The 19,820-nt window shown below is 42.4% G+C and overlaps 1 protein-coding gene across 5 annotated transcripts in view; it reads left to right on the top strand.

The window, feature by feature from the left end:
* Positions 1-13,225, top strand: part of CUL4A (cullin 4A) — a 57,113-nt gene extending 43,888 nt beyond the window's left edge. For all 5 annotated transcript variants that reach the window (XM_075590644.1, XM_075590641.1, XM_075590640.1 and 2 more), the window contains 3 exons: positions 8,671-8,843; positions 9,454-9,606; positions 11,778-13,225. In XM_075590644.1, the coding sequence (XP_075446759.1) occupies positions 8,671-8,843; positions 9,454-9,606; positions 11,778-11,873 (422 nt within the window). In that variant the 3' untranslated portion in view covers positions 11,874-13,225. The remainder of the gene's footprint in view (positions 1-8,670; positions 8,844-9,453; positions 9,607-11,777) is intronic.
* The last annotated feature ends 6,595 nt before the right edge of the window (positions 13,226-19,820 follow it).

Here is a 19,820-nt window from a genome sequence, read left to right as displayed (position 1 = left end):
TTTATATCGTTGCACATAGGAAACTAAATTGTTACACATTCACACAACTTCAATGTAATGATTCTCCACTGCCATAAAAAGAAATTTACTTAATTTGCAGACTTGGAGAGTATTATGTAACTCATTGGTGACTGAGAAGTACTTGTGGCTTATAATTTAACTGCCGTTTCAAATGAACAGAGATTTCTAGATATTTGGCATGCTTACAGAATACCCGTACGTTCTTACTTTTTGGGGTTCATCTGTTTTTAAAAGTGATGTCATGGGTCAAATGTCACGTGGACCTCACCTCACTGTAACAATCTAGCCATAAAAATGATTGATCTATGGAGATGCAGTATGGTCAGCGATCGGTTAACCATCAATGAACGGCCTTCGGTTGGCACTGATGGTGTTAATCTTTGTAAGTGTGTTCTTTATTATAGGCCAGAACAAACATTTCACATTGCTTAAGGACTTTAATCACTGTTTGTTATTGAGTGTCTGTATTAGCAGGAGAATTGTATGTGTTGCTGTGGGTAATAGCACTAAAGAGTTGTTTGAGAGGCGCATGAACAGCCCAAACCAAGATGGCCACTTAAATCTCTAGCTCTGCGTCGGGAGATAAATCCATCAAAAAGCTCCCAGAATGAGACAGGGACCCAAAAAAGACTCCTTCCAAGGTTTGTAAGCCTCGCGAACGCACTCCTGCAGGTGGCAGGTCACCGCATGCACACCTTGACTCAGACTTAAGTTCTGATGAGGATCCAACGCTTGTGAAAAGAGGAGACGTAAAACAAATCATGAAAAGCAATAATACAAACATTGCAACATGAATTTTGCAACTGAATCATGTAACTGAAACAATAATGAAAAGATCTTGGGGTTGGAATGCAGGTTGTAAGAGGATATCCATTTCCAGCATGAGACCGATTATGGAACCAAAAGACCTAAGAAACCAAATGTCTGCATTTCAGAATGGTCACGAGGATCCTGAAAATCACCCCAGGCAGAACAGACGTTAAGAAAAATACCAGAATATGTGACATCTGACAACTTGATGCAAATATGAAAACCCAGCTGCAAAACCTGCTTCCCAACACTTGTGGAATTCATACAACTTTCGCTCCAAGATCTGCAGATACAAACTGATCTAGAGAAACCATTATGAAACTGTATTAATCTAACATGGTAAAGGTATTACTCCGAAAGACAAGGGACTTGCCTTAAATATTATATGAAGGTCAGCAACTCTAATTTTTCAGAGATTTTGGTCTTTCCACGCAAAAGGTGCAATCTCAAGGCAATCATCCAGATCCTGCAAATAAAGAGCATCACATATCGATGGGGTTTCTCACTCTGATTTAGTGAGTAACTCCCTGACAGCTATGCTCTCCCTTTCTGAGGGGGTTTTCATTCCTGCAAAGCAACAACCTGCCTATACCCATCTTAGAAGTAAACCCAACACGCCCACCAGGAAGGCAAGGACCACCAGAAAGGCAGTGGATGAATATTGGAAAAGAGCAACTGTAGCAAATGGCCTAGACATTGGACAATGATCTTCATATAGACACTGCTCGCTCTCACTGCTATTGGCAGTATTCCCTCTACACCTCTGATATTCCCTACGCAGTTTCAACGTTTGAGGAACTTTTCTCATTTGCCACAGCCCTTTTATATAAAGCTGCCAGACCTCCCCTGCTTCCTACTTTTCCATCGGTACCAGGGTCCACAGTGTTACAGAGCATTGCAGTTGTGAAAAACTAAAGTCTAAAAAAAACGCTCCAGGCAGATCAGAAGTGTAAAATCTACCCGCATTTGTGAAATCTGACCAACTTGATCCATATATGACAGACCTGCTGAAAAACCTGCTTCGCAACACTTACAAAATTCATAGAACATTGCCCTCAAGATCTGAAGATACAAACAGAGTTAGACATACCATTATGAAACTGTATTACTCTAACACGGCAGAGGCATTTTATGTAAGTTTATCTTTATATAGCACCATTTATGTACATAGCGCTCTACAGCAGTTTCACCCATGCACTAACATAACACATAATGAGAATAAGCGCTTCTAGGTCCGTGCATGAGATGCATCAGCCAACGAAGCAACCCATATGCTTTGTTAAAGAGGTGTGTTTTAAGATGTCTTAAAGGTGGAGAGAGGGGATGCTCGTCGGATATTGAAGGGAAGGGCATTCAGAGGTGTGGGCAGTGAGTGAGGTTTAAGCCTGCACAGGGCTTTACATACAAGATTCGGGCAGGTGTATAGTGAGATTAAGGCTGTGGTGTAAGTAGGGGCAGAAAGAGTGTAAAGCCTTAGACATGAATTTTGCGTGTAATATGGAACTTGATAGGAATCCAGGAGAGGGATTTCCGCAGGAGAGATGCTGAGACAGATTTAGGAGCGGGTAAAGTGATTCTAGCCACGGTATTTAAGGATAGATTGTAGTAGATGTAGAAGGTTACAATGCACAAGACGGGAAGAGGATGAGGGCATGTGTTAGTGCAGCGGTGCGCAAAGTGTGGGGCGCGACCCCCAGGGGGGCGGGAGATTGTACTGGGGGGGCGCGGGCAGTTGCAGAGGCCCCGTGCTCTTCCCCCAGGCATTTAAATTAAATGCCAGGGGATCGCGTGAGGCCCCTGCAACTATTTACTTACCGGGATTCAGCCGTCTGTGTTGCGTCGCCATGGCAACGCGGCACCATGTGACCTGACGTCACACGCCCACGCAGCGTCATCTGACGCGGCTGAAGGAAGGCAGGGGGGCGCGAGAGCCGGGGGCAGAGAGACAGGGGGGCGCAGCACAAAAAGTTTGCGCTCCCCTGTGTTAGTGTTTTGTTTAGCAGTAAAGCAATTGAGGAGAGGGCGTACCTTTGCAATGTTATGACAGAAACAAATGACAGGTTTTGGCTGCATTGTGAATGTGGAAGGAGTTAAATGTGACACCTGTGCAGCTTGCTTGTATTACTGGGTGTATAGAAGGGGGCAGTAGGACTAGGCTTGGGAGGACGTATGAGGAGCTCCCTCATTGGCATGTTAAACTTGAGTCAGCGGTGGGCCACCCAGAGACACTTACAGAGAGGCTAGTATGTACAGCAGGTGTAAGGTCACAGGTTGAAAAGTACATTTGTGGCATCAGCATAGAGGTGAGATTTGATAAGGTCACCTAGAGTGTGTAAAGAGAAGATGTCCCAGGACGGACCCTTGGGTACGCCCACCGAGGGATCGATAGATGAGGTGGGGTTGCCAAATGAGACACTGAAAGCACGATGGGAAAGGTAAGAGAGATGCAAAGAGTATGGAGTGTGTGAAGAAGGGGTTGGTCCACAGTATCAAATGCTGCAGAGAGGTCGAGTAATATGAGCAGAGTGTAATGGCCTTTGGCAGCATGGAGGTCATTGGTTATTTGGGTGAGGGCTGTTTTGTTGGATTGAGCTGTGCGGAAGCCAGATTGTAGAGGATCTAAGAGCGAATAGGCGGTAAGAAAATGGAGTAAGTGAGAGAATACAAGACGTTCAAGGAGTTTAGATACAGGAGGGAGGCAGAGTGATAATTAGAGAGACCGGTAGGTTCAAGCTTGCTGTTTTTGAGTAAAGGTGTAACTGTTGCGTGCTTGAAGGTGGGAAAGGTACCAGAGTGTTGGGAGCGAGTGTAGGATGTGTCAGTGTAGGGATTAGAGTATAAGCAAGAGGTTTGACGTAATGGGATCAAAAGGGCAAGTGGTAGAGAGAAAAGAGATGAGCAGCGAAATGTCGTCTGATAGCGGGAAGAGTCAAGGAAGGCAGGAGGAGAGTTGGGAAGAGGTTTAGAATATGAGAATACGGATTTCTTGACGAATGGAATTTACCTTTTTGTCTTGAAATAGTCAGAAAAGCCATGAGGTGAAATGGAGGCATAAAAACAGGTAACAGACAATGGTTACCTTTTAGGATAGGGAGTCAAAGACAGAAAAGTTGGCATGGGTTAGACTTGTGAATGTTGATTAGAGAAGAAAAGTATGTTTGTCTCGCCTGGGAGAGGGCAGATTTGAAATAGGATAAATTGCTATTGAAGGAAGTCTGCGAGAGGGCGAGATTTCATCCAAAAGCATTCAGAGGAGCGAGTGTAGGAGCGGAACATGAGTATATGGCAGTTTAGTCAGGGTTTGGAGTTAGAAGGTTGAGAACAGCAGAGAAAAGGAGGGGCATGTAGATTGAGAGGTCAGGGCAGAGTTGTAGTTCAGGTTCAGTTTGTCCGAGTCTGTAGCGGAGCGCAAAGTGGAGTCAAAAGCTGGTAGATTAATGCAACACCGGTCTCTGCAGAAACTAGGGGTAGATGGAGGTGAGAACTGTGAGTGAAAAATTAGATGAGATGATCAGAGAGAGTAAATGAGAAATCAGAGAGGAGTTTGTTGTGAAAACCAGGTTTTGGTAGTGGCCATCCTTGCTGGTGCTGGCAGCAGTCCATTGGTGAAGGCCAAAAGAAAAGGCTAGAGGGAGAGAGGGGTCCCCAAGGAGAAGAGAAAGGGAGTCATAACCGAGAGGAGAGCCAGCATGCAAAGGCAGAGAAAGAAAGGGGTGAGTAGAAGTAGGTAGGCGATCAATGACACTCAGGGTGTGGAGTGTGGGAGGGAGGCCACCATAAGAGAGGGCAGCTTCTAGTGCAGTCAGGCTAGTGAGCCAAGCCTTGGTTATAGCAAGGAGGAGCAGTGTGTGAGAGAAAAAGAAGTCATGTGCAGAAAGGCACTTGGAAAGGGAGCGTGCATTCCAAAGGGCACATGGGAAAGGAGGGGAGGGAGGTTGACTGGGCACGGGTATGAAAGAGGATGTGTGAGGCGGATTTGTAGGGGTGTGTTTTAGTGCAGGGTGTATTGCGGAGTGGTGTAAAAGGGTACAGATCGGCATAGAGTTCATCTGAACTGGGAAGTGGAGAAGGTATGAGAGCTGGACATATATGAATGGCGTAAGCGGAATAATGAGGTTGGTAGAAAGAAAAGTGTAGTTTGGAAATAAGTCTTGTTAGAGCAAATCTAAATTGTAGAGGCATGGCAGTGGTAGTAGTGCAAGTTCAGTGATGGCTGGGCAATGAAAATGTCATTTGGATAAGGACAGTGAAAGATGTGAGAAATTCGATATATGAATGGAGGTGCTCTAGAGCAGGGGTGTGCAAACTGGGGGGGGCGGGAGCTCGAGATTTTTCTGGGGGAAAGGGGCAGCGTTTGCAGAAGCCCCGTGCTCTTCACCTGGCATTTAATTTACATGCCGTGTGTCATCGCGTGAGGCCTCTGCAACCCAACTTACCTTGATTCTGCCAGCTTCAGGACTCCTCTCCATGGAGACGTGGTGTCAAATGACGCTGTGGGACGCGTGACATCACATGGCCCCAGCGGCGTCATTTGACGCTGCACCAAGGTAAAGGGGGGGCGGTAGACAAGGCAGGGGGGCGCAGCAACAAACGTTTGTGCTCCCCTGCTCTAGAGTGAAGAGGGCTGTGTCTTTATTGAGTCTTTGATAGAAAATTTCCTCCTTTCCCGCGCAGCTCTACTCCAGAATTCCGGGCAGTAGGTGTGCAGCTGTCCACTTCTTGTTCCACTTCTGTTAAACTCCACATTGAAAGCCACTTAAAAATGGGCTACTTGAAAAATGGGATGCAGCTTGCTGCTGGAGATGCTGATTCCCTTCTTTCTACATATATAGGCATAAGAAGTCACCTTATCACAATTAAGTTCGGCCCAGACACAGGTCAATTAGCACATGTGAGGCACAGAAGGCAACTGTTATTTGTAATCTGACATTTCTCATGCCTACAGTATGTTAGCTGTTGAGTTTTACTCCTATTTGAAAAGCAGCAGATGTTCATTGCAAAGCGAGGAGAGTTAACACGGTGCACACCTGAGAAAAGGAGTCCTTTAGCATTGCCTGTTAAACTCCACATTCTATGCCCCTTAAAAAGGGGCTAAATTAAATATGGGATGCTGCAATCACAGCAAAGACGAGGGACTTGCCTTCAATAGTATATGATGGTCAGGAACTCCAATTTATCAGAGCTTTTGCTCCTTCCACACGAACCAAAGGGTGCAATCTCAAGCCAATCAGCCAGGTCCTGCATGTAAAGAGCATCCAATATCGGTGGGGTTTAGATTAGCAAGTCTATTAAACAACTCGCAGACAACTATGCAACAACCTGCCTTTACCCAGCTTAGAAGTGAACCAAGTGGTCCCACCAAAAAGGGGGCGGATGATTACGGGAAAAGAGCAACTGTAGCAAATGACCTAGACATTGTATAACAATGCTCATATAGACTGTTCTCCCTCACTGCTATTAGCAGTACTCCCTCTTCACCTTTGATATTCCCTACGCGGTTTGAATGAATAAGGAGCTTTTCTCATTTAAGTCTAGTGACCCACAGTGCCTTCCATATGCTGCAATCTGAAGTTAGATGAGCTGTGGAAATGGCCAAGGGGATGTGTGCCGTTTATTTTTGCAAAGATTTCAAGTTAAATATTTATATTTTGGCTATATTAATCGGGTATAATTACATCTTTAGTGCACTATATTCAATTGACACTTCATTAGATTTTTGTAAAAGAAACATCTCTTTTGAATGTCTGTTGCTCGGCATTCGATATCGGTAATCTCAACCAGTTACAGATTGTTGTTCCCTTAGACAATAATGTGAAAGATGGCCATGTTACAGTGCGAGGGGGAGCTGGAACAGACCTTGGCATTAGAATACTGGTCGGATATCTAGGAAGCAATTTTCACAACAACCAAAGAAAACACCTAAAAATAATGTGTAGATTATATTTCACACCAACCAAACACCACCAAATAAACCCTTCTTGTTTGCGTTTTATGCTGGGGAGAATGTGGGCGACTAGCCTCAATGTTGAAACTTTGGTAGTCGTGCCCAAAGCTGAACCAGCTGGAACTAAATCTTTCATATACTTCTATAGATGTGAACAAACAGGGGAGCGTATGCCATGGGTCAATATTGTTGCGTAAATGTATCCCTGAGTTGGATAATAGTTTGTAGAAACTCATCAAACATTTTGACTGGTGTCGGATGCACGATAGTGGGTATTTGAAGTCCTTTATTTATCTCTCGCATTGACTCAATTAAAAAATAGAATCTGGGAGAGTATCTCCATGTAGAGATGACCGCATACCTCGAAGATACACGTAGAATTAGAAAAAAACATTATTGGGCCCCCTGGTTCCTGTACTTTGGCTAAACTCCCTTCTCTGTCCCTTTTCACCTTCTATGATATATATCAACCTCTACAATTATAACCACAGTAGTAACACTGACATGTTGCTTCTGTGCTGAGATGTCACAGGTCCTTTTTTCTTTTATTTGTAATTTGATGTTATTGAGATCTCAACACCACCTCTACCCTTTCCACTTTTTTGGGTTGTGGGAGGTGTTGGAAAGCTTTGTTTGTTCAATAGCACATCTTATATTGTTCAATTTGTCGTCTCCGATAATAATCTACGTTTTATAGATCTTTCTGTGCCCCCAACAGGTTTCCCGCTGTCCTCCCCTTCAACTTTTTATTAAAAAATGTTCTATATACCCCAACATTTGAATTTGTTTAGCTAAAGACTTTGTTAAACTCTTCCAGGCCAATGTCATGATCTAGAATTCTCACACGTCTCAAAGATCAAAGAGAAGTTGGGTATAAAGATGTATTTGTGGGGCTCATCAATTTATAGTCATCTTGGGGAACCCATTGAATTTGTGGGAATCTCACGTTTCTTTCCTCTGGGGAAATGTAGTATTACAAGACAACTTGGGGTACCTGTTACTTCATGTTGCATGTACAGATTTTGTTTTATTCCCTTTTATTTAATTACCTGCTTGCTCGTATTCATGGTTATTTTGTAAACCTTTCTAAAAGCATTGATTTTGATTTCATTTTTTTCATTAAATTTAAAATATAAATTGTTTTTTAAATGTCTCCAGGCATCAGGGAACCAAGGACTCTCCAAGTGTAATCCTTCATTGTTACCTTACCTGGTTGTAGAATTGGAGTGTTGAGGATTTTTGGGATGGAACTATTACACAAGGGGCACGTCGCTACACCAGACACACATACATATACAATAGCAAACAAAAGTCTACCTGGTGCAAGGGAGAAATAACAAGGCAAAAAGACACAGATAATACAAGGATTACAAATAGCCCCCTATTGTTGCACTCAAGGTAGGTGACAATGACCGTATATTGTCCACTAGTAACTGGCTTAATATTAGCCAAATCCTTGCAGAGGATGCACCGCCTAAAGGTAACTCTCAAAGAAAAATAACAAAAACTTTAATAGTAGATTATAAAAACGACGAAACACTATAAAAATGCACCTCAGTGGGATTTTAGTATGCACTGAGGTGCATTTTATAGTGTTTCGTCGTTTTTTTTTTTCACACAAATATTAATGTGTCTCCACTACCATAAGAGCACTGCAGTTTTTGGGTGGTTTTTTTTTTACTTTTATTTATCTGCCGTGCTCACAGAATACCCTTTCTTTCTGTTGGCGATCCTGATCATAACAGGGATGTCATAGGTCAAATATTGTCACATGGACTTTTGGCCTGACTAATACCTTCAGGGCAATCCTTATTCAGCTTCAGCAACTAATCTAAGAAAAGTACATGGAGTATTTTTTTAAGAGATGGTTGTATTGTGTTTTTGTTTTTAATCAGAGGACGGTGAGCTGAGAAGAACTTTACAATCTCTCGCTTGTGGCAAAGCTAGGGTATTGATTAAAACCCCTAAGAGCAAAGATGTTGAGGATGGAGACAAGTTTTGCTTTAATGGTGACTTCAAGCACAAGTTATATCGAATCAAGATCAACCAAATCCAAATGAAAGAAACAGTGAGTACTTCTTGTCGTGTAGCTGGTCGTCTTCATGTTATCTTTCCTGCCCCCTCAGGTTGGAACGAGACAGTATTGTATGTGCTTCAATGCCGGTAGGGTATGCCGGGAATTTCTTGAATCTGTAGGCGGTGCATTGCAGACCATCCCAACATGGGATGATCTAACCCCCTTAATGTTAGAGGAGCCAGCGACCTATTGTAGTACAACACATTGTAGGCCCCTTTTTGACATCGAAGATGTGTTGGCGCTTTGGTCAACCTTAACTTTCTGGTCCATCCAGAAAGGAAGGGGTTGTCACCGTATGGTTAGTTGCTGCATTTCTGACCTCTCCAGCACTGACGTTCTTAACTCTTTCACTGCCAGAGGGGCCTGCCATGCAATTAGCAGCAAACGGGTTAAAGCCGCGTTTCATGCATGTCGGCAACTTCTGAATCGGTTTCAAGTTGTAATGTGCATGGCAAAGAAGTGTTCCTTTTTATATGCTTCCATTCAAATTCCACTACCAAAAAAGCTTTTCCTAGTAACAAATGTAGAACCCAAACCGTACTTTGGAGCTCACCAGTATTTCCAACCACTGACCCCCAGAACTCTGCTCCCCTCCCTCCAGGTGGAAGAACAACATAGTACAACAGAGAGGGTTTTCCAGGACCGACAGTACCAGATTGATGCTGCTATCGTCCGCATTATGAAGATGAGGAAAACGCTCAGCCATAATCTTCTTGTCTCCGAGCTTTATAACCAGCTGAAATTTCCTGTCAAGGTAAACAAAGCTCTGTGAGCACTTTATAAGTAATAATATCCGTTCTAACTAGTCGTTCTGCTTTTATGCTGTGTAAAAAGACATTAAGGCAGTAATATTTAATATAAAAATATACTGCATGGGAAGAATATTTGAGGAATGTACAGAGCGGTCATGATTTGAACCTTCTTCCCCATGGAAATGTGTTGTTCACATGACTATTTTTTACTTTAAAAAATAAACTGTCTTCATTGCAAAAGTCTCACAGGAGGTGTAGGCTGTGGGTGCTGCAGACTGCGCCAAGTTACATGTGTTTTATTCATGTTTTTATCTTCTGTATTCCTTTAAATTAGTTTGTTTTTCCAATATGTTGAGACAACATTGTACAAAGATTGTCACCTGCTTTTAAAATGAATCCTGAGCAAGCGCATCACATTTCCCTGATTTTTGTTTCAGGTTTTGTGAATGTGCTCACTCAGTTTTTATGACCGTTGGCTTGGTTGTTAATGAATGTTCTTATGCTTGTCCTGGCAACACATTACTGGCAGGTTTGTAGCACATATTACATGAAGAAGTGCACGCTGCACTGTTTCTAAGCAGGTTGCTTGCAAAACATCAAAGTCCAGAAATAAAATTCTGCTTGCCCTGTACTTCTCCTGTTTCCAATGTGTCCTCAAGTGGTTGTGATGGTGCTGTGTGGTCTTCTTACAGACATTATCCCCAGAAAACTCACAAACCTTGTATCACATAAACTAGTGCAAGCCCGTGCCCCGAAATGTTATGCAACCGCATGTCTTGTTTATATATCAATGCCCCACCCCGGCACTAGATGTGAACATTTGGCTTCCCTGGTTTGTGATGGAGGGTTGCTTCATGGCAGCCTGCCTGCTACAGAAAGCGTATCAAAAAGAAGCAATATTAAGTCATAATATTTGTTTCTTATATGCTACTGACCGTGTACGTGAAACTGTACGTAGAGCTTTTTAAAATCTACTTACACACGATACTTACCAATGAGGTTACCAGTATTATATCGCCTCTCCAGGGGTAAAACAAAATTTGGCGTGCCCTGACATGTTAATGACTCTTGTTTTGCCAAATAAGATTTCATATTAAAATGAGCATTTAAGCATCGTTTGCTCTTGTTCTATCTGCGCTGTATGTCTTTTCAGTGACTTCTAAACAAAATTCCTGCCAAATCTCAGGCCAATGGGAAACTGCAAGGTCATCAATTGCAGCTTCCTCTTGCACAGCCATTTAAATCCTTTTTTAGTATACTTCCTAACGTGACTCGGTAGACACTACCAAGTCACGTTAGGAAGTATACTAAAAAAGGATGGAATTGTAATAAATGGGGATACTGGGGCTGGGCTGAAGGAGTTGCTCAGTGGTTATGTCATTGCCTGTGAAGCAGGTGAACATAGTCAAACTTGGTCTCCTTCTCCTTGTGACCTTGGGCTTAAAGCGGCAATCCTGCTATAGTCACCCCTTGTTCCAAAAAGGAACCCACCCACATCTCAAGGTACTTATCGGTGAACTTTACCGGTATGACTTCTTGGTTTTAAGAGGATTTAAATATAATCTGTAGTAGTCTGTAATAAATCCCTTTGGATTTATTAAAACAGTGGTCCATCCGTTATAGATATTATGTAACACTGGAGGAACTTTGCTAACTCTTGCCTTACACCAGGGGTGCGCAAACTTCTTGAGCTGTGTCCCCCATCTCCAAGGACTCTGCGTCAAATGCCGCTGCGGGTCATGTCACACGACCCCGTCATTTGATGCGTGTTGCCATGGCGATGCATCGCCAAAGACCCCCCAGAGAACAGGTAAGGGAGTTACAGAGGCCTCCCCCGGCATTTAATTTAAATGCCGTGGGGAAGAGCACGGGGCCTCTGTAACTGCCGCATCGCGCCCCCCAGTTTGCTCACCGCTACCTTACATAATGGGAAAGACACTGCCTTTCAAGTGAGAGAGCTGTGCTTGGTCAACTTGCTTTATCTACGTGCGCCTTAAGCCAGAAACACTGTAAGACTGTCAGTGCTATGTAGATAGTGTATGTAAATTCTATGTACAGGCTACACTGGTGCTATATAACAAAGTTGGAATCAACAGGATCATGCTCATAATATTATAATTTTTTTTCCCACCTTTGAAACTGCCTCTCATTTTACTGGACTTTATCCTTGCAGCCTGGAGACCTGAAAAAAAGAATTGAATCCCTCATAGACAGAGACTACATGGAAAGGGACAAAGAGAACTCAAAACAATACCATTATCTGGCATAAGGAACAAACTAGGACTATTGTGCAATCGCTGAATAGAGAGTGAATCTACACTGGCCAGACAACAGCTCATCTGCTCAGTTTGTTTAAGTAATGTCACTGATGTGAAGAAAAGGAATATGCCCTTCAATGCCCCATCCCTAATGCGCCTTAGTAATACTTCGCATTTTCTTTATTATTATTATTATTATGTCTTGATTTTGTTTGTGTGAATGCTTAACATATATTTTGTTACTAGTCCTTTTGACGTAAATGCAGTTGTAAACTCCTGTCTTTCTTCCCTCCCGTTTCTCTGCGCTCTCTCGGCACTGCCCATTTTTCTCATTTTATTTCCTCTCCCGTTGTTACTTTCCCGCTTCGGTTGTACATGACTGCTGCATCTTCTAACAGACCCTTAATGCTGCATATTTATTACCAGCTGCAAGGATTAATGAACAGGAGACTTTCTTATTGTGCTCTTTCCATTAGATTGGAAAATAAACCAGCTCCAAAAAAAAAAAAAAATCTTGTTTATTTTCTTGCAGCTCCAAGAACCTAACTCATTAGCACACAAAATATACACGTTTTTTCATTTCACGGCTCAAAAGCAATTTGTGCTGGCTGCATAGTGAATTACAGAACAAAAAACGTATATATTAAATCTACTGCATAGTATTTGTGATTTTTGAAGGATTTCAGGCCTACGTTTATAAAACTATTAAAACGCCATTTTGAAATGGCTGTTAATTCATGAAAAAGCGTGACATACGTGGCCGAGTGTGCACTTTTTTTTTTTTTTTTTTTATTGCCACGCCAATGTTTTTAGGTGGAACTGTGCATTTGAGTAAGCAGTGCCATTTACTTTTCAACTTTTGAGTTAAATTACAGGTACAAGTCACATTCTTTTATCTTAATCCTGGTACTAATTGCATCATTAACGGCTGACTCGAGCAATAACTCCACGCCTTGCTTCTGCTATGTAATTTGTAGTATTTTGAGCGAGTCCTCAATAATCCGATGAGCTTTCATTCATTCTATAATCTATTCATACCAGGGTCAGAATGCTACTTCTACAAGAAGCCCTGAAACTTGCAACCACATTCAAAGATGCCGAGTAAAGTGACACTGCCGAATTAAGACAAAACTTACAGGTCTAGCTAACATTAGTTGTTTTAAAGCATTCAGTGGCGTTTAAAAGGGTGAAAGAAAGAGATCAACTACATTACTAATAAGAGGCACGTAGCTGCCACTGTTGGAACAGCGTTCAATATGCAATTTCTAAAACGTTAAATGACCTTTAGAATGAGCAAGTTATTACACTGTAAACATTGTAAAGTATGGGTATTTGCATTTGCTAATAAAAATGTTGAAAGCAGCATAGACTTTTTTTTTTTTAAATAAAAACCGTAAACAAAGCAGCATGCATGCCATATTTCTATATGGTATACTGTAGATCCATTTATTCACGGGTGCCTGCAGGAATATAAAGGTGTATGTATATATTTAGCAGTAATGGGATTTAAAAGCTTGTGTGATTATAGTATTGCATTATTTTTTATTTTTTTCTTTATAGGAAATAATCGCGTTTCCTCAATTGTACCTTTTATCTGACCTAACAATGTCAGTGTTATCTTCTGGGTTCCATTGTTTTCTATAAATATCTTTGCCCTTTATGACACCTGGGCAAGTGCATATATGCCCAGGTGCCAAATATGTTGAATTTGTATAATGTTTTTTTGAAATCCCATTGCAACTGAATTGAGAAAAGGAAAAAGATTAGGTTACATTTCTTTTTATTTGATGGATTTAATGGTTCATCATATTGGTCTGCATTGGGTTGCTGTTTAACCAACACTTTATGGTTCAACAGCAGTTATGATCGTGCGCAGGACATTGTCCTTTTTATGTTGTGTAAACAATACAGGTTCCGTACCATGAAAATGGGAGGTTCTTCTTTTTTTTTAATTATTATTATTATTATTGAAGAGACAAGGAAATAATGTTAATCTGTTTGCCTTACCGAATAACACAATTTGTTGAAGACCATTTGTTTACTCTGATAACTTTAAAGCATCAGTAAGCTATTAAAAAAATAAATAAAGAAAACATGTTTTGAAGCAGGGAGTCTTCGGAGCTGAACCGCGTTTATTTCAGCTACAGGGGGCCCCCTGCTACCTGAAACGCTTGCCTCCGTAGGTGCTGCCGGTATCTCTCTGCAGTTTAAATCCCCCGGTCATGCGGGCCAATAGGAAACAACGAGGGATGACTCCACTGCTTCCTATTTGCCGTGTGATTTGGGACATTTATGTCGCCATTTTGACATCCCCAACTAGCCCAGCCTGAGCTGCTACTGGCTGGAATGGGACTTTTGGCCATGACCAAAACGCCGCCAGTGGACACTTTGCCGTGAAATATATTTCGCTGCAATGTCCGCTGTTCGCCGCGCACCTGACCGACTAAGCTAGGTCTGCCGCTCCGACAACTGCATGTCCCGATTGCTTGCTACAACACACTGCCTACACTGCCTAGACTGGCCGCTCTGACGCGCCATCTTTAAATGTCCCATGGGACGTTTAAACATCCAGTGGTCAGTGCAGGCGGGGCGCAGCAGACCTGGCTTGACTGGTCGGGCGTGGGAGCAGATATCGCGGGGAAGTGTCCCAGTGTTGGAACACCAGCGGCGTTTTTGGTCGAGACCAAATATTCTAGACCGCTACCGGCAGCCCCTTCCGAGGTAAATATCTCTGGAAGCAGGTGGTCCCTGTAGCTGAAATCAACGTGGTCCCGCTCCGGGGACCCCCTGCTTCAAAATCCATTAAAACAATTCATTGTCGCTGAGGCTGCTCCTTTAAAGGGGCATCCCTCGAAAGGGTACTGATGCAAGTGACCTGCTTTAACCCTTTTGCTGCCAGGGGGGCTAGCAAACTGGTTAATGGGTTACATCTGGGTGCTTGATGTGTATTTTTAAAGCAGAAATACTGCACCGTAGCTAATCGGGCGACACCCTGGTTTGTATTTTTTATTTATTTTTTGGTAACGGACTAAAAAAAAAAAGAAACAAAATGGTGATGGATTACAAACTTGTCCGTCAGGATCACCAATAGAAAGCCGCGACGACATGCCCTATAATGTTGCAACGTTTGCATTGGCTGTCAGAGAGAGCACGGACCCCCGGTGGCCCAATCTTCCCTCCCAATTTCCTCAATGGGACCCCCTGGTTTAACCCCATCTCTGGGGGACAGCTCCGGTTCAGTTAAGAGATTAAATTTTTAAAAAAAGTATGATACTCTGGATTGCTGCCTGCAATAGAGTTTAGTCTTGGGAGGGGGTTTGATTTCCTCTGGATACGCCTTGTGTGAGGTCACTGTGTGTCAAAAAACAGTTTGTGATTGAAGGGCTTTTACCCTTCGCCTCTGCAAACACTCCCTGATTGTGATGCCCCTAAGAAATGCAATTTGTATTACATTTCCAAAGCAACAAAATCTGCCAAATATTTGTTGTAAGCATGGGGTTGTGTCCTATTACATACAATTACTATCAAGTCCATTATGACTGGTTTAGGATACAATATGTATGATATGTAAATATTCCTAGCGTATATGTAGAAATGAGATTCCTTTTCTTGAAAAAATAGCTAACTACATTTTCACCATAACAAATATATTTTCTTAGAAACGTACTGTATGGTGATTTTGTAGGTGTAACGTTCTGTTTCTCCTTGATTTCTACATTCTGTGTGCAGGTCACAGTTCATACACATGGTTGTGTGTTGGTGCTGTGGTATCTTGCACTGTACTGTAGTATAAAAGCCTCATTGGCCCACAGTGTGATTAATTATAGCTGTGTCTTTTTAAGGTGCAGTCATAGAGTGGGCTAAAACAATGTGAACTACTTCTCTCTGTAATTGGCTTCCTTTATGAAACTTTTACTTTTCCAATGCATTCAGAGCTACATTCATATTACGATGCTGCCTTTTACTAGAAGCACAACCCTAATTTAATAAAAAAATAAAACAATACTAAAAATGAAGTTTAATGATCTTTTTATTTCTGTTTGTTGGCAATTCTTTGGCAGACAATTTTGGAAGGTTTGGTAAGACATATTTTTAGATTTAAAAAGAAAAATGTAAACCTTATAATGTTGCTCAGTGTCTACATAACGGCAAAACAAAACTGCCATCACCATGGCTTAAAGTGCGTGCGCGTGTTCTCTAGGTTACCCTCGTAAAATCAGACGCTAGATAGTGTATATACTCATAGGCTTCTGGGTGCGGGTGAGTTGCTGCTTTAAGATAGGGCACACATAATAAAGTTTATCTAAATGATGAATATAGTCATTTAGGCAGATGTATTGGGGTCACAGAGCATTCTCAAATGTTAGAAACCATTTTATACAAATGTAAAAATAATAATAATGGTAAGGGTGTGTCACGTACGGCACACCAGTGAGCACCTTACCTGCATATGGGACATGGATTAAAACACAGCTAGCTGACCCATTTTTCACCTTCTGCAAATGTCCCTCAAATGAATACCTCCCCTCTCTCCTTCCAAATATACGATCTGTCACGGACAGCACACAAGTGAGCACGTGGCTTATCTATGTAACCAAGATTAATGCACACGGCTAAACTAACCAACTAACTCGCCTTTACCCCTACATAAGGTACTTTCAATGAGTTAATATTTACCCTTGATTCAGTTGCAATAATATCCGCTGCCAGCACCCAAGAAATATGCAAAAAAAATATGTATCTGCCAGACTCTAAGGTTCCTGTTTATTAATGAAAAACTATGCATTTAACACACACACCTGCTGTAGCAAAATGTGTCCGAAAATGTACTTTACTCTCTCTACAAAGTGTGCAAACAGTTCATTCAGCGCCTAAAGCATCGCTTATTAACGTTTTTGTTTTTATATGCAAATACAGTACTTAGGTTACAAAGACTATTACAAGAACATACAATTACAATAAAGGCAGGCCAGTTTCTTAAAAGGATTACACGTAAACAGAAATCCCTATACACAGGGCTCGACAATGTAGAGAAAAAAAGGCGCTCACCCGGAACAAAACTTGTTTGGTTAAAGGCGTCAGCAGCAGGAAAGTATTCAGATTCATGTGAGCAGCAAGGAGAAAAGCTGGGTAGGAGTGCGCCCCTGTGGTCCGACCCGGAAGTCTTCCGTGACTTTACTGAAGACTTCTGGGTCGGACTGCAGCTGGCTTTTGTCCTGCTGCTCACATGGATATGAATACTTTCCTTCTGCTGTCTACCACCTTAGCCATCAAATGGCCCCTGCTGACCAAGTGATTGTCTTCTCCAGCCGACCGCTTCTTCTGCTCCGGTATGGAGTCAGTCCTGCCGCTGCCTCGCCGCTTCACAACACCTACTTGCCCCAGGTGAGGGGGCGAGTGGATTTGTCAAGCACTGCCTATACAGTACATTACCATATGTCATTGGTCCTTTCCCAGAGAGGTCACTGGAGTTCACGTGTTGTTGTGATCCCAAAACATACCTTGAATTCTGATTTTCATAATACATACGTTTCACCAAGGTAATATTTCTTCCCCATTGAAACATAAGCTCTGGCTGGCAGTTTTATGACTTAAGAAACAAAATAAAACTCCCTTTAGATTTCAAAAGTCGGACTAGATGTATCAAATACCTCCTATCTTAATTTCCAGGATACTTAGACAGATGTGAGTCATATCAATAGGTTCAGGCAAGAATGCTAAATGTAACAATACTAATTTTGTCCGTCTTCCTCCTAAATGTAAGTGACAAATGGATATTTGTCCCTTGCCACCTCCTAAACCTCAACTATTTGGCCTCATTGCATTTGTCCAATTGTAACCGTTTTGAATATACGTTATTTTTCAAAATAGATGTCATTCCATGATATTCTATATTTAATGTGGCCATCAGAGTAAGTCGTGACCTGTTTGTCACTTCTGTGATGCACTGATGATATTTCAAGAATGGAAAGGTTGCTTTGAGGCTGACAGCCCAGGATCTGGATATTGTCTATAACAGGGGAGCGCAATTTTTTTTTCCACGCCCCCCTGCTGTCTGTCCCCTTCCGCACTCCCCCGCTTACCTTGGTTCAGGTGTTCTGGCGTCATGACGTCACGTTGCCATGGCAACGCGGTGTCACGTGACCCCGTGTGACCAGGAGCGTCTGAAACAAAGTAGAAGTTTACAGAGATCCTGCAGCTCCCCCAGCATTAATTTAAATGTATTCCTGGTGTACACGGAGCAGTGTCCCTTCAGGCCTTATTCAGACGGTGAGGACGGCCAGTACGTGGCCCCAGAAAAAAGGCAGCAGCCAGAGGACTTTTTTTCAACGAGCCAAGGAACAGCAGCAGCAAGCAAATGCGCTGTGGACCCAAGGAAGGTACAGAAGTTTTACTTGGCAAGTGCACATCCAGTATCACTGATGCGAAAGAATGCATGCACAGTACTGCTGATGTTGTAAAACATACAAAAGTAAAGAAGAAAAAGTCTACAGAGACGCCTGTGAGAGCTACGAACTCTACAAGCAAAGTCTGTCCACCTGTAGGACTAAATACCAAATATATACAAGTGGTTCAGTCAACCATTCAGTACAGGTAAGTAATTGCTCTCATCACTGTGAGTGGACAATTACCACTAAAACGCCTAATGGCAAAATAACAAATACTTTATTAATAAATCCAAGACCTCCCACCTTGAGAAAGCGCAGGTCCCCCTACGCGCGAAACATACGTCGGCATGACGTCATCGCGTTGACGTCGTGGAGGAGGAAGTATCTGGGTGAGATCAGTCCGTGTTATTTGGCAGCTGTGGGGCATATATTGTTATTTCTACCGGCTATATGCTTTGATTTGCATCAGCTTTCATGTGGAGGCGGGTTAATATTGCCAACATTTGATTGTGTATACTACATACCAACCACCACATGTACTGCTTACCCCACGACTTTCGCCATTACTAGTGTGCAGCATTAACCTCTATGTGGTATTGTGCTAACAGTTATATGTCATAGATATTGTGTATACTCTTATTGAATCAGAGGGACATCAGACTGTCTGTTCACTATTAGGAACACGTGCACTACACAGAAGCACATACCCAATACCCATATATGCACACTAGAGTTACCTATGTGAGTAGAGATTTATCCACAGCACCCATCTATGCATTAACCATTTGTGTGCTGTATAGACTCACATCCAGCTTTATTGGTAACCTACCCTGACTGCCACCACTGTGACTGCGCCCGTTACGTTCACATTTTAATTGGTTTTATTTAGTATAGAGCAAGCGCTTCATGTTGTTAGTCTTGGATTTATTAATAAAGTATTTGTTATTTTGCCATTAGGCGTTTTAGTGGTAATTGTCCACTCACAGTGATGAGAACAATTACTTACCTGTACTGAATGGTTGACTGAACCACTTGTATATATTTGGTATTTAAACCTACGCATTTACCCTAGCCTTGTGTGCAGCTATTGAGGATCTTTTGGGGAGGACTCTATGCCTCCTCTGTATGTTCGTGTCTGTTAACCCTATCCTCTTTGCACCGGCAGGTATAAAAAGTATATTTATACTTTATATATCATCATATACATTATATCAGGGTGAGCGGTAGACCACAAGTTATGTATACACCTGTAGGACTACCACAATTTGGGGTTCTAGCGAATACTGTGACAACAGCTGCAATAGCGCCTGCTGAGGTCAGGAAGAAAAATACACCTGATAGGCCCAAAATGAAGGACAAGATGTGGTGTTCCTGTAATGAACCCTACCCCACGGAAGAGTGGCCCTTCCGGTCCGATAAGGAGGAAGACATCTTTTATGGGGAACCCGAACCGAGTCACGCCCACAAAACACCCCAGAGGGCCCAAGGCAGAAGTCGTGTAACCCAGAGAAGTGTCTGTCCGTTGCTAACAGTAAAGAACCCTCAACCAACCATACCAGGGAAGCAGAG

Source organism: Ascaphus truei, chromosome 3 (assembly GCF_040206685.1).
Source record: "Ascaphus truei isolate aAscTru1 chromosome 3, aAscTru1.hap1, whole genome shotgun sequence".
NCBI lineage: Eukaryota > Metazoa > Chordata > Amphibia > Anura > Ascaphidae > Ascaphus > Ascaphus truei.
The sequence above is the reverse complement of the archived record's forward strand: the minus strand, read 5'-3'. Positions and strand labels throughout refer to the sequence as shown.